Source organism: Lactuca saligna, chromosome 6 (genome assembly GCF_052625555.1).
Source record: "Lactuca saligna cultivar CGN05327 chromosome 6, ASM5262555v1, whole genome shotgun sequence".
Classification (NCBI taxonomy): domain Eukaryota; kingdom Viridiplantae; phylum Streptophyta; class Magnoliopsida; order Asterales; family Asteraceae; genus Lactuca; species Lactuca saligna.
The window spans coordinates 27,059,709-27,075,307 of record NC_136422.1 but is presented as its reverse complement, the minus strand read 5'-3'; the positions used below and the strand labels follow the sequence as shown (position 1 = coordinate 27,075,307).

Below are 15,599 nucleotides of genomic sequence, written 5' to 3'. Positions count from 1 at the left end.
CAAAAAGCAAGTAATGAGCCTTAAGAAAACGATGAAAAATGCCAGCTCAAAATAGTGGTTAACAAGGTTATATTTGACGTACTAGTTAAAAAATATTTGTTAGCTGAAAAGTTGGTTGAGAGATGAAGAACCAGTTGTTAAATAAAAAACTAACTGATAAAAAATAACGTTTAAAAAAACTAGATGAAAAATATAAAATGACATAAAATAACATTTAAATGAATGTGTTTCTATAATAATTTAAAAGGTATATTTGGAAACTTTTAAAAGAGCTCCTAAAAATCAGTCTAAATAAGTTTTTTTAAGTTGACTTATAAGCTATTTTTTGACTTGCCAAACATGACAATCAAGGTTGTGAAAATCGTTTAGTTGTAGCTCGACGATTGATTGACGTCATGCGATTAATCAGACTAGGCGTCAATTAATCGGGGACCCTAAATTATTTAAAAAATCAATATATCCTACAAAAAAAATAAGTATTTAAAAATTTTAAATATTAAAATTTTGAATATTTTAGTATAATATTTTAAAATTTGAAAATTTGAAAATTTTGGTGTAATATTTGAAAACTAAAAAATTTAATTTTTTTAAATGTTTCATGCCTACGACTGCCAAACCCGAGTTTGACCAATTTCCGTCAAACCCTCTAATCGTAATCGATTCAAAGCCATCAAGTGACTAATTGTTGATTAATCGGCCGTCAAGGCCGGTTTCTGCTACACTGATGACAAAAAAAAATTAGTTGTGGCGTGTTAAACACAACGTAACGCTTTTGGAAGACGGAGGCTTTCTGATGTTGAGAAAAAATGATGAGGACCATGTATAGTCCTCATATGAAATCGTTATATATATATATATATATATATATATATATATATATATATATATATATATATATATATATATATATATATATATATATATATATATATATATATATATATATGTGTGTGTGTGTGTGTGTTTGTGTGTGTGTGTGTGAAAGGCATAAGGTATTTGGTTGAATAATATCGACTAAAAACTCTCCTGAAGAACTTTAAAAAACATGAACACCAATAGAAGAATCATCAGCCATGAAAAAAACAGAGAATCTTGTGGTTAATTTCGTGATGTGAGTTTGAAAGAGGTTGTAAAGATCGGTCAAGATGAAACCCCAAGGATTAAAGAAGAATCAACAAATAGGTATGTGGTTTTTTGGGCGTGTAAGCCAAACCGGCTGGTAGAGGGTAGGGGATGGTTGTTGCATTTATTTGTTATATAAGTGTTCGGAAAAAATAGTTGGAAACTTTTAAAACATGTAAAATTACATAAAATAACATCTTGTAAAATATATATTAGAAACGTAATAATGAAAAATTAATTGTCTAAACCGTTCTTTTTCAAAATTAGGAAATATTCGATAACTAGGTACTATTAAAGAATCAAAAGTCATACAACAACATAACAAATCTGGTAATAAAATCATCGATGTTGAGCATTCTTTATTAAAGTAACAATATCATTACGAACAAGCTTCATATTATTAGATCATTCGTAAACTTTTTCATTACTCGTGTCACTACCACAGACAACGCTAAGTTCGTCAATTGCTATGCAATCAGGATGTTCTGCAAGAAAATTAAAAATCATATCTTCCTCAAAGCTATGACGAGTGTAGTTATGCAAAGCAAATGCAGCCATAATAATGTCAATCTGAGTTTGCACACTAAATTTTGGCATTCCATTGAGTATCTTCCATCTAGTTTTCAAAATTCTGAATCAATACAACTTCGCAATGATGAATAAGAACGATTGCAAGTTGCTTGCATATTAGTTGGTGGCTCAATTTCAAATTAAGATTGATGGTATATTTTCTTGGAATAGGAAGTATATATTCATTTCTATATGGATAACCTTTATCAACCAAATAATGTTTACTTGTTAAAATGGTGAAAATTAAGAAAATCTAACATCGTTTATATAATAATGGGAAAATAATAAAGATAACTATGATAATTTACCTTCAGGTGGTTTGGAGAAGTATGTTGATAGCATGTTAATAACATGAAGGAACACATGTGTATCATGTGCAGATCCCTCCCATCCAACATATGCAAAGGTAAAACACCTATCACAATCACAAGTTCTCATTATACTAAATGTAGGTAGCTTTTTCTACCGATATAACACAATTTTGAGTTTTAGGGATGGATGTCATTGTGTGTGTACCATCACTACAAAAGATGTAATCATAATTACATTTTCAACATTAGTAATAATATTGTAGTAATTTATTAAAAAGTTAAAAGTAATATCTAAATATAATACCTTAAAATACGACATGTATTTATTATCATTCTTGATTTGTGAAAGGTATAAATTGAAAGGTTTGATCTTTCGGTCGTATAATGTCATGTGTTAAATGTGACATCTCCAATTTCATGATCAGAAAAGACTGATTTGTTTATGCTTTATTTTCAAATCAGAGTAACCTTTTAAATAAAGTGTTGCGAAATTTGTTCCCATAGCATAAACAGTACAATACATGCTTTACAACATCTATTTATATCTACTCGGGGTTCCTCAATAATTTATGCCAAATAAGGAAACCATTGGGGGGGGGGGGGGGGATGGAGTACATCTGGTGAACACTTAGTTCCAATAAACACCTACATGTTGCGAGCTTGTTAGCATTCCACTAGATTATCTAGAAAAGTCTATAGTCGTCATCTATACTCCGCTAGATGACTAGATCATCATCAATATGCATGCCTCTCATCATTTTATTTCATTTCACGTCAGCTATTTCATCTACCCATGTTCTACCCAACATATTTGTAGATATAAAATACATATATAGTCTAGATATGAAAAAAAAAATGTTTCATCTAGCATAGATCTCAAAGTATAAAATACATATACAGTTCAGATCTGAAGAGAAAAAGTTTAGAATTGAGAAGAAAAAGTTTAGATCTGAAAAGAAAAAGTTTAAATCTAAAAAGAAAAAGTTTAGATATTTCATCCAACATAAGTCTTAGGTAAACAGGTGATATGCACACATGACACGTAATTTATGTAAAATACTTCATATCTATGTGTAAGATGAAAGTGACTATGCACTCACTTGATAAGGTGCTGACTCAGACATGGCTTCGCTTCCTAAAACAATCTCCTTTGACGAAACAGCGGTTTTGCTAAAAACCGGGCTCTGTGCGGGCAGAGTTCCAAACTGAAAAACTCTTTTTCTCGGAGCCTTCGGGCGCTCAGGGCTTTCTTCTAGTGCTAGGGAAGTTTCCTAGGCTTAAGGGGTGTTTGGGAGGTTTAGATAGAGAGAGAGTAGAGAGAGAAAGAGATGGCAAAAGGTGTAAAAAAATATGGCTGCCTCGCACCCTCTTGTATAGAGTCGAAGTTGTTGTCTACGTTGCGAGTAACTTTGCTGGTACGTTGTTCGTACCTCGGTACGCAAGGCGTACGCATGTATGCAGCGCGTTCGTTCATCTACGTGTCGATCATCGGATGGAGTGACATGTACCTTCCGAGGCCTAGTATCCGAACGCGAGGCATTCCCTTTTTCTACGCGGCGCGTTCCTCGGTCAGTCTCGTAAATCACCATCCCGACTTCAAAAATCCATAAATCTTGCATACGAGATCCATTTTCGACGTTCTTTATATCCACACGTAGTCAGAGACGTACTCTACAACTTTCGTTTAGACTCCGTCGGCTAATTTTGACTTTCTTTTTAAAGTTATATATTTAACAGGCTGGGACAGAAAAAGTCTGTTAAAATTCATAACTTTGTCGTCCGACATCTGTTTTCGTCTGTATTCTTATTGTTGATCTCCTATTAACGAGATTTTCAATTCTCCTTTAGGTTGTGTCGGCTAAAAATCGCTCGATCTAAAATTCGAACGCCGGGCTGCACACTACTATGTCAAATCATAGAAAATTCATAATTTTCTCACATGAAGTCAAATTTGAACGTTATTTTTATGCACGCTCTTTGTTTAACATATACTACGACTTTTTTTTAGATTGCTACGGCTAAAAAGCACTTTATTGCAAACTCACTTTTTACGTCACACAGCGTCGTGTTAGTTTTGTCGCGAAACTTCGACATGTCATAACTTCTTCGTTATAACTCGTATTTCAGCGTTTGTTATATATACGGAATCCTTGTCACGACCTCTACAACTTTCTTCATAGAGAACTGGTTTATCTAACATTTCATTTTTTACGCTTATTTTCATTCTTAATTTATTATATCATTATAAACAAGTATAAAACACATAAACTCATATAATACTCAAATAATTCCTTTTTATTACTTCAAAATAAGTTACATTTGTTGATCCTAACTATTACATCATTGCGTCAAATGCTTTGCCTTCAAACACGGACGTTACATTAAATCTTTGAATCTTTTGCATCTAGAAATTATAACCTCTAGATTTCCACAACAAATATTTTATAACTTGAATCTAATCCATACTTAAATTAAAGTTCTTCAACTAGTTTTAAAAAACCTATTTGGTGCATTTGAAATGCATTAACACATCAAATAGAGTGACCATTTATAATTTCAAAGATTCTTTTGTTTGAATTGATTCTATACAAGGTTCCTTTTATATATATATATATATATATATATATATATATATATATATATATATATATATATATATATATATATATATATATATATATATATGAAAACCTATGCAGAAGCTAAAACACACACAGAGCATGAATCCAAAAATAGTTTTAAAAAATAAAGTTTATTTTGCCTTTTCCTTACAATATCCATTCAAGCATATGCTATTCAAGATGATGATTATAAGCATAAAATATGCAAAAATCATATCACATCTCTAAATTAATCACAACACAATGCATCATAAATCCAATATGTAGCATTAAACTTTGAAATAAAACAATATACAAATTAAATGACCAACGTAAATTATATAAAAAAAATTGGATCAATAATGAATCATCTGTAAGATTAAAAAAATTAGTTGTTATTGCTATTCTTATAATTAACCCATGTTAGCCTACTTGTATCGTATGGAGTGTTAAAAACGATTCACTTTTTCCTGGATCTTCAAACAAACTCATTATAAAGCACCATAACTCACTCCATTTGTTATTATCATATCATCAACCTTTGATTAATCAAACCTACAACTGTAGTGATACGAAAATCATGATGTTGATTGAAAGTAGATATAGTTGACTATAATAGTTTAAGAGTACATTCTTAGTGGCATTTTGTTGATTCATAAATCCCTTAAACATAACAGATCCAGATGACTCTATTTTTATGTTTCATCTGTACATGTTTAAGTTTGGAACTTTCTTTGGAACTCTTTTGAAGTTGAATAGATCCCCTAGCATTGTTCGATGACGAGACACCACCAGTTCAATTCATTAAATTCGAATAAAAAGCAAAATTTTCTTATTCTAAGTTATCTAAGTGAGAAGAGAACAAAGTTTCATCACTAATTTGGACACAATCATTGATTGCTATATCATTATCCGTCATTAGCTTTTCATCATCAATAATAACATAAGACATAACATTGAGAGTACTAGGGTCCATGTATGGTGCCACACAGTTATTATCCATTTGTATGTATATGACTGTATGGATCCATGGTTCCGTTGTATGTCTTTAAGTGATAAAACTTGGCGGTGTTGGGTATTTCATATTCAAGCAGTTCTTTTACGAATAGAGAGGTGGTTCTTCTAGATATACAACCATGATTTAGGATCTATAAATTGAAGTTGAGATGAGGTTATTGTAATGGTGTGTATGGTTACGTAAACATGTTGTTGCATGTCGAGAAGGTGGCCTGAGGAGTAGTATATGCGTTTGACATTGGTGTTTGCTGGCGAAAAACATGTTTAGGATTTGTGTGGTTACCGATGGGGTTAACGTGTGTAACTATTTGTTTTAAAAGAGATTTTTTCTAGAGAAATGAGTTTTAAACAAACGGTGGTGTTGTCGGGAGAGGTAGAATCTAATTGTTTCCTGGTTTAGCGACCGAAGGGGGTGTTGTATTCAGAAGAGGTGTTGTTTTGGGTGGTTGGAGAAAGAAATTTGGAAAGGGATTTGTGGATGTAGATAATGTAGGATTTTTATCCGTTAGATCTGGTGTCGATGATGTTACCAGAGTAACAACGGACTCCAACGATGGCATGTAACAAATTGGGCAGTTGGTTGCCTCACTTCCTTCACTAGTGGGATTATTTGCCATCTCCGATGAGAGTTTAATGTGTGGTTTTAGTATCGATTATCACACACCATGCGCCACAAAATGACATGATATCGATCTCCAAGAGGTCTTCTTATACTGGTGCTTCAACAAGGATTTGGAACCACACAAGAGAAAGTCATCATCTGTTCTCCAGGAGGGGGTCACATGAAAATGCTCTGATGATCAAGTTAATGGACTGAGATATATGTTATAGTCTAAGCATGAGAGGGTGAGAGAGCTTAATTTTTCCAGTGTATAAGGGAGACCTTTTATATTCATGCCTCAAAGCTATTACGTATGGGAGACAAGGGCGTCAGATTCGATATGGATCGGATGTGCTGATTGGGTGATCATGTTCTTCTTTGTGTCAAAGCTTGTGATTGGTTTCGGTGATAATGCTCTAAGCATTACCTTTGTCGTCTAGAGACATTCTATTTTGTTACAAGATGATAGTATATGTTAGAGGAAGGAGATTTGTGCAGCTTTCTAGCACAAATTCCCATCGGCTTTCTGTGTCGGGCTATGAGAGCGGACAACCATTCAACTACCATTTTATTAGCAGTTTCCTTATACCCCCTTATAGTTCGGCTTAGTGAATGAGGCATACTAGAGATCCGACTGACTTAGTCTTATACATATAGTAATTAATTTTTAATATTATATATAAGGTATATTTTAAAACCCTTTTTCAAAAATACTAGGTTTAATTTACAAATTTTGAAATTAATAAAACTAATTCAATTTAAATTAAACCAATAAGGATTAAATAATTTATTTACTATTAATCAATTAATCAAATAAATTTTAATTCAAATCCAATACCCTCTAATTTTGAAATTAGGGTTTGGGATTTACCAAATTTATAATTATCCAATTTTAGGGCATTTAAAACTAATAATTATCAAAAACAAGGAAACCCTAACAAAACCTTAGCAATTTTCGAAAATCAAAGAAGGAGGCTAGGGTTTCTGAAACCCTTGCCCAAATCGAAAACCATCAAAAAGCTTTTTGATCTTATTCAACTTTTTGCAAGATCACAAAGAACATACACTCTGATACCACTGATGGGTTTTATAGATAACAAAAATCATATTTTTTGGCGGAAAACATAAAACCCTAAATTTACATATACCCTAAAGGATCTATGTTCTCACTATGGTATGCAAACAACAATTTGAATTCAAGAAACCTAAAGTAGATTGCTATTTTCAAAATTAGAGAAGGGTAATTAGAAAACATACCATTTAGTTTATTATTGTAAATACACTTGAATTCCTTCCTTGTAGAGCTTCAGAAAGCCATCACCAGAAATCTCATGTCTCTAATGACTCACACCTAAACACTAGAAGTTGGAGACTATTGAAGAGAAAAGGGAAGGATATTATTTTCGGCTCTAGAGTATCTTAGAACAGGTGAATCCAAAAATCACAAGGGATAGGGGTATTTATACGGCTTAAGGAGGTGCATAAAAGGCAAGTTTCCTTATGGATAACCCTAACCCTTTTCTTTCCCCTAAAATAACCCCTAGTATTCCTTTGAGCCCAAGAAAGGCTCTCTTAACCCCTCTAGAATCGTCCCCTCTCTTAAAGAGTTTTTAGAATCAGTCAATATTCAACTATTGGACGTTGACACTTTTTGTCATTCCACTTTTAGTTATTCCAACTAATCCCAAAATTAATTCCAATTAATATCTGATTAATTTATAAATAAACAACATAATTTCGAATTTATAAAATTTTCTCAAAACATATTAATAAATTATTTATTTTTATTTCTAATTAATTTATTAATCATATAATAAATTAATAAATCGGTCTCTCTCTCCAAACATCATTCCAGTCTCTTACTAGGTTTGAGGGCAACCCAAAAGGAATTTGATAATAATTTAGTTAAAGGCTTAGACACCTAATCCAACAATAATCATAATCTAAAAATAGACAGAGTGCGATCTATAACTCACCTTTTTAGTTATTGAGGATTAACTACCATTTTCTCTTCAATTCTTCCATTGATGCATATTAATCCTTATTCGTTGCTCATGGTATATTCATACAACATATCAAGTTACTTAGAACATGTATTAGCCTATTAACAACTTAATATTCTTCTTTGGTCAAAATGACCATTTAATGGATCATAATTCTATCTACTCCAATCATTAAGTTAAGAATCTCATATTACCTAATTGATTATAATCTATATATAATGCATCAATCATGACCTCATTAGTTAGGGTTTCTAATACTAACTCCCAATAGATTGATTTCACCATGGAAATCACTTCCAAAGATTGTTAAAAGCTTCTAAATACTATCAATAACATCTTACACAAGCTATAGGTTAATCAATTCAACCAATCATCGTAATCCAGCTTCTTTAGCTTAGTGGAAAAATATTATCTTAGTGGAGAGAAGATGAAAATCCTTGTAATCCAACATCTCTAGCTTGTCTTGGCACCACATTGGCAACAAAATCGCCCTCTCCAACTCCCCAATCAATCCCCATTAGAAATGGTCAAAATTAGCTCTTAACAAGTTATAACATGTGTTCTGACCCTGTAAGTGCGTCGTGATTGGATGCCCACCATGCTATGGTGCCCTAAATAATTTGTGGTCAATGGCAACATACTTACACCGCCATGTTGTGACAAGCTCTACAACACGCCATGGTGGCTGCACATCAGCAAACTAGTTTTTTGATTCCATTCCAACCTTAGGGATAACTTTTATCCCAACTTCTAACATTCATAACTCGTTCATTCTATACCCATTTTCTATGATCTTTATATCCACGATAAGGTCGATATATACTCTAAAACTTTGTTTAGTCACTTATCATTGACTTAATATGGTTCTTAATCTGATAAGTCACAAAGTTGGCCCAAAAAGCATAAAATTTCCTATTTTACCCTTTTTACCAAAATGTATATTCTCATGCATTCCTTCTCTTGAACTTGCTCGTTTAACCTCATCTAAGTAAATAAAACTCATCTTAGCCATTTTCATGAACTCACAGCTTCATAAACTTGCTAAATTCCTCTAAATGACCATTTTGTCATTTTGGTCAATATTTGAATAAATGTCAATTCTCTCTTAATTTTAGGTTCTTACATCCATGATCATCACATGAAAAATCCCCTATCCACCCTTGGGTGTAATTTCTCCCATCTCAATGCATGTAATCAATACTTCCAAGCATATCGGGAGAACCGTGTCATTTTTCATGTGTTACATTTTGAACATAACTCAACGAAGGTTTTTGTAAATAAATATTACTAAATATTTTAATAACACATTTTGAGAATATATATAAACTTTCATATGCATTTCTTTCATACATTTTCAAATACTCGTAAACGGAATTGGGTGACTCCCTGTAAGCCATCAATCGAATTGGTACTATACATTTTTGCAACGATATGAATCTCTGGCTACCCCAGCCTCCTCCACGTCGTTAATGACCCATACTCAATAGCCTTACTATTGGTTGTTATGGTTATGATGAGGGAAAAAAGAGGGCAGGCGGTGGTGATGAAGGCCGACAAAAATGGAGAACGTCGAGACAGTCTTGTAGGAGATAAATAAGAATGAGGTGGAAAGAAGTTGGTTGTAAGGCCATAGGAATGCATTTTTTAAATATGAATATAAAGAAAGGGGTGTATCTGCATGTGAAGTGTATGTGTGGGGTTTTTAATTTTTACATGTGAACACAAGGAAGAATACAATGGGGATAATGTGATGTGGCGAGAGAGTGGCAGGGGGCTCATTTTCTTTTAATTAATTACAATTTAAAGAAAAATATAAAATTTCAGTAAGATATATCAGTAATTTCACAAAAAAAATTAACATTTATTTTTATCATATTTATCCATAAGGACCTTTTATACAAAAAATTTAAAACTTACGGACCATCTTTACAAGAAATTCATCATAAGGACTAATTTGGTACGTTTTTGTCAAGCACGTGGACCATTTATGTAATATTGTCTTAAAACTTATAACAAAAAATAATGAATATCAATAACAAAAATAAATGTTCAATGTTAAAGTGTTAAACTATTTTAATTGATATATATATATATATATATATATATATATATATATATATATATATATATATATATATATATATATATATATATATATATATATATATATATATATATATATATATTCTTGTCCAAAATATAGAAAAACACAACCATTTATCTATCAACATTCAAATAAAACTCTTATATTTTTTTATATGCCAGAACGACTCTTACAATTTATCCAAATATTTGTCATTTTATGAAGTTATCTATTTGTTTTATGACGTGATATTTATCTTATTCGTTTTTAGGTGATATGGGAAAAAAATAAGAAATGGTATTTATTTTTTATTGAGTAAATGAGTTATTACTCACATTTTACCTTAGACAAGAGGCAAGAACATTTATTTTTGTTTTCACATCAACCTAAAAACGAAAAAGATAATTATCATGTAAAAAAACAGTTATTTCTTAAAAAATCAAATATTTTGCTTAATGTGAAAGGTAAATACAAATGTAAGGGTTTTTCAGCATATAAATAAAATGTAAGGGTTTTTCTGAATTTTGGTAGATAAATAGTTGTTGTTCATCATTTTTCTTTTTTTACCTTTTATTCTTTAATATTAGAGTAATCAGTTAATTATCAAAATTTCTTTTTTGTTTTTTCCATCAAATTTACATTAAATTGTACAAAATTAATATTAAACAACAAAAGGTTTAATAAATAACTAAATCTATGATATAAGTTCAATTAATTACTTAACAAATATATTTATTTATTAAAAAAAATCAAAATTACCAAGTTGACCGAGTCGAATCGATTTTGCCAATTTTAATTTTTGATGGATTTACAAAAAAATTACCCAGGTATATGTCAAATTCCAAAATACTAGGCTGAGCATGACAAGTTTCACAACCATGATAATGATATTAAAACGTTTACATAAAATCTTAAATAATAAATTAAAACATCCTACTCAATCAAATTAAAACATTAAAATGAAACACTAACCCAATTAGAATTTTAGAAGTAGTCAAAGACATGTTGGGCCTGTCAGTCCTGAATCCTTTTATACGGTCCTACTTATTACATAACGAAACCATCGCCCCCACCTCCCAGTAGGGCAGTTGTAATAGTACAAGACGATCCAGTCAATATATACAAAAAAGTGATTACAAAGATCCACCATTACTCTCAACACATTCAAAAAAAGATATCACTTTCATGAATCATGAATTCTTTCTCAAATTTAACATTAATTAAATAATTGACATGCATACAAATTGCATTATTAGCCTAATACCACCTCAAACTACACTTAAGTAGTCAGTGCAAAGGGTAAACTGCATTGCTATTTGATGATGAATTCCCTATATCTTTAAACGGAGATCTCACCAAGTAATTATACCCTTTTCTTCGCCCTTCACTCGACATTTCATTATCCCTCGTTCGGTTTTCCTTCAATCTTGAAATGAGTATCCTCTTTTCCTTTGCAAGTTGTTTCCCCAATGACAACGGTTGTGAGTCTTTCTTACTTTGTTCAACTTTCTCATGTCTATTACTATCTATAACATCACATTGTCCCTTCATTCGACAACTTAGCCCAATCTTTGCCTCCTTTTCGATTTGTTTACCTAGAGAAACCACTGGCTTTTTGGGCGTTGAGGTAATTTCATCTTTCTTTAACTTTTCAAGCTCACCCCTCACCAAAACAACCTCCGTTTCGAGCTTGTTGGCCTTTGTTTCATACTTGATTGCCTTCTCTCTCCATTCCTCAACCTAAAACCAAAATAATAATAATAAAATGTTAAGAATTGTTGAGCAATGTCAAGTCCTTGATTTTTTTCTCCTTAAGAGAGAAAGAGAGAAAAGACTCTGACATATATAAAGACAGATGAGACTGTTTCTAGCTAGATGATGTGAGACACTAACATGTCACATTGGCATGATGTGACATGATACAATATTGGATATGTGGAATACTAGCTTTTCATTCAACAAAAGCGAGAGTAGAAACTTTACATATATAAAGACAGATGACACAGCGTCTAGCTGATGCATGACACTAACAATAACACGCGCAACACACATAAACATGGAGCTTACATCGGATTGTAGGGTTTGGATTTGGTTATTGGAAGCAAGAGCTTGACCTTCCCAAAAGTCTTTTGAAGTTTGAAGCTCTTCCATCTCATGTCTTAGTTGTCCAAGCATCTCTTGCATTTGTGTCCATTGTTCGGTCTCGGCTCTCACTTGCTCCACTACTCTCTTCACCAACACCTTACAACGCCCCGAGCATTTGTTGTTAGCCTCCAATGATTCCTATTATAAAATATACTTTCTTTATTCAATCATCACTTCACATAACCACCAAAAAAAAAAAAGTAACACCCCATGCCCAAAACCCTAAGTTACATACTAGCCCAATAAGGATTGTATATGATTCACAAAGTACCTTGGTGTGATTAGCAAATCTATTAGAAAAAGAAAAGTGATCAGGGAAATCGATTCGTTTTGAAGTAGAAGCCGAACTTGCAACCGAACTATTGATGATAGATCCGTACTCCTTCTCCATCATCACATCTAACACACCCTTCGATAGCCCCTCCATTTTTCTTTCCAACGTTTCAACCTGCAAATCCAAATTCAAAATGGAAACATTCAAACAGATGACCTCCATGGATCGAAATATAAAAAAAGTTATATAATCATAAATATAAACTGAATGAATGATCTTACATCGGTGGACTTGGGTTGACTTTTGCAGTTCAAAATGGAGGTGTTTTCGTTGACTTCGGAATTTGATTGATCATGGAAACTTGATTCGTTCTTCCTCTCCTTGTATTCGTCCTCTGGTAATCCTCCAAGCTTTTCCAATCTTCGTTGTAAATGTGATGCCTTTTTATCGAAATTTTTACATTTCTGAAGCTCACGATCGTCGCTGCCATTACAGCTACTCTGCAACTCCTCTAATTTCTCTGCTAATTCTTTCATTTCTTCCTCCAACACCACTTCCATGTTCTTCCCTTCAAAAAGCTTCTTTCTTCCCTGTAAAACAATGGATCAAAATCAAATTCAGAGGCAAAATAAGATCGGTGTATTTAAAAAATGTTGTTAATTTGGGAAAAAAGACTTACAGAAGCAAGATTTTGTAAAGCAGATTTGAGAGTTTTTTCAATTCGAACCCGATTCTTCTCCAATTTCTTCAACGCAAACTTCCTTTCCATTCTCAAGAAATTACACTCTGCTCGCAATATCTCCGCCTGAAACCTCCACTTCTCTTCCGCCAGCCGACCGCCAGCGTCCTCCTCCTCCACCACCTCCGCTTCCACCCTCTCTCTTCTCTCCGACGAACTCAACAGCACAACCTGATCACGCGTAAACTCTCTATCCGCACCAAACAAACTCTCCAGCTTCCCTTTGTAATTATACGTCTGTATCATCCCGGAGCCAGTGGTGGCCGAGATGGGTTGTTTATTGACGGTGGCTCTGGGTTTTTTCCGGTGGGTACTACGCCTTCTAGGTAAGTTAATGATTTTTGGGCTAGGTGGGGGTGGTGTTAGGTGCCATTTGACCCTCCTACTTCTTGTTGACATTATCGTCTCCCTACTTCTTCAATCACAGAGTTGAATTTTTGCCTTTTTGGGTATAAATAAAGGGTTTTGAAATGAAGCGATGAAGGAGAGAGAGAGAGAGAGAAGTTAGCGTGCAGTGGAACCTCGTAATATGAAAAGAACATGGATTTGAATTAAAAGCAATGGGGAAGGTTAATTTAATTGATTTATATGAAGGCTTTTTGTTGTTTGTTGTTCTTGGAACTTCGAGGCGTAAGTGAAAGAAAGCAGCAACCAAGTTGGTGGCAATGAACAGAAAAACTAAAAAGCAGCAGCGGGACTGCAACGGAGCCTCGTGCTTTAATTGTCAACACATATATCTTGTTTATTCACACAATAAATGAATTCGTACTCTTTTTTAGTATTTATTTAATTATATATATAAAAAAATAAAAAATATATATATAAAAATTACATACAAACGATGAAATGATGTAGTTGTTTGATTGTATCGCCAAATCGTAGATTTGATTGTGTTCTTCTTTCTCACAAAACGATTATTAGGTTAGTTATTATGATAATCAACACTACAGTTTTACTATTTTAGTGTAATTGATTTGATTAAGTAATGATTTCAATTATTTACTTTTTAATCGATTCACATTATGTAATAGAAAAGAAGTTAATGTCTTTTAAGAAAAATAATCATTCAAATATCATAAATAATTTGTAAATATAAGTATTAATATGTATTTTTTCACCTGCAAATATAATTTATTTCTAAACTAACATTTGATTTTTGTTTGTTTTTCATATAAAAAAAAAAAAACTTCTTCTAATCATTTATTGTTGTGCAGCACAACACTTTTTATCCACAACAATTTGTTTTTTAAAAGTCTTCACACCTAAAAACAAGTGTGCATGTTCTGTTTTGGACAGTACTTGCATTGTCTTTTCACGCCTAAACCTAAAAAAATCGGTAGTTCTTCTGTAAAGAAAAAAAATGTCGTACCCCTCTTCCCTTTGACGACTGCTCATCTTCAATCGCAACATCTTTTGTTGGTGCAACTTCCTTCCCAGGCACAGCCTCCTCCCCGTAGTCGTCAGTCAATCGGCCTTCATCAGGTAAGTTTTTTTTTTTTTTTTTTCCGTTTGTTGTTGCTGAAGCATGTAGGTATACCACCTGATATTACCTTGGTGCCCATGGAATGAACTGAACAAAGAAGAAGAAAATAACAAGAATGAGGAATCATTTGGTGAACTTTATTGTTGGAAAAGTTAACTTAAGCATCCTAAACATTAACCTTATTTATACTAATAAAACGAGACTCTTACTTTAACACAAACTACATAAAATGAATGTTTCCTAAAATATCCCTAGAACAAAAATCGTCCCAGATTTCCTCTTGTGATAAACCAATTAATCCAACAATCACCCTCTTAATCGATTTGTCCACGCCTATCACTTACAACTGTGTTTCTCTGTCATTAACCACCAACGAACACCACCACATTCACAACCTTTGTTCACCATCGACCTACTAGTTGGTTCATGTGCAAAACCCATCGACAACAGTTGCTTTAAGCAACACCATGTTTAGTATTTGAATACCGAGAGCCACCTGCTATCATCATCATCGAACCATACATAATCCTGTTGTACCTTGTTCCAACAACCTGTTTTACCAAGGCAACAACCACCACGATTCTCGACCTTTCCCCGGCACCCGACCTCCACCTCGGTCACGTCCAAAGTCTTCCATACATTTTGATTGTT

At 32.8% G+C, this 15,599-nt stretch overlaps 1 protein-coding gene across 1 annotated transcript; it reads right to left on the bottom strand.

Annotated features, from left to right (window-relative positions):
• Positions 1–11,298: 11,298 nt before the first annotated feature.
• On the bottom strand, positions 11,299–14,165 carry LOC145003424 (myosin-like protein). Its single transcript, XM_078962546.1, has 5 exons — positions 13,406–14,165; positions 13,008–13,316; positions 12,724–12,900; positions 12,375–12,590; positions 11,299–12,047 (listed from the first exon to the last, which is right to left on the bottom strand). The coding sequence occupies exons 1-5, from the start codon at positions 13,862–13,864 to the stop codon at positions 11,595–11,597; spliced, it is 1,614 nt and encodes a 537-aa protein (XP_078818672.1). The 5' UTR covers positions 13,865–14,165; the 3' UTR covers positions 11,299–11,594.
• Between the last annotated feature and the right edge of the window lie 1,434 nt (positions 14,166–15,599).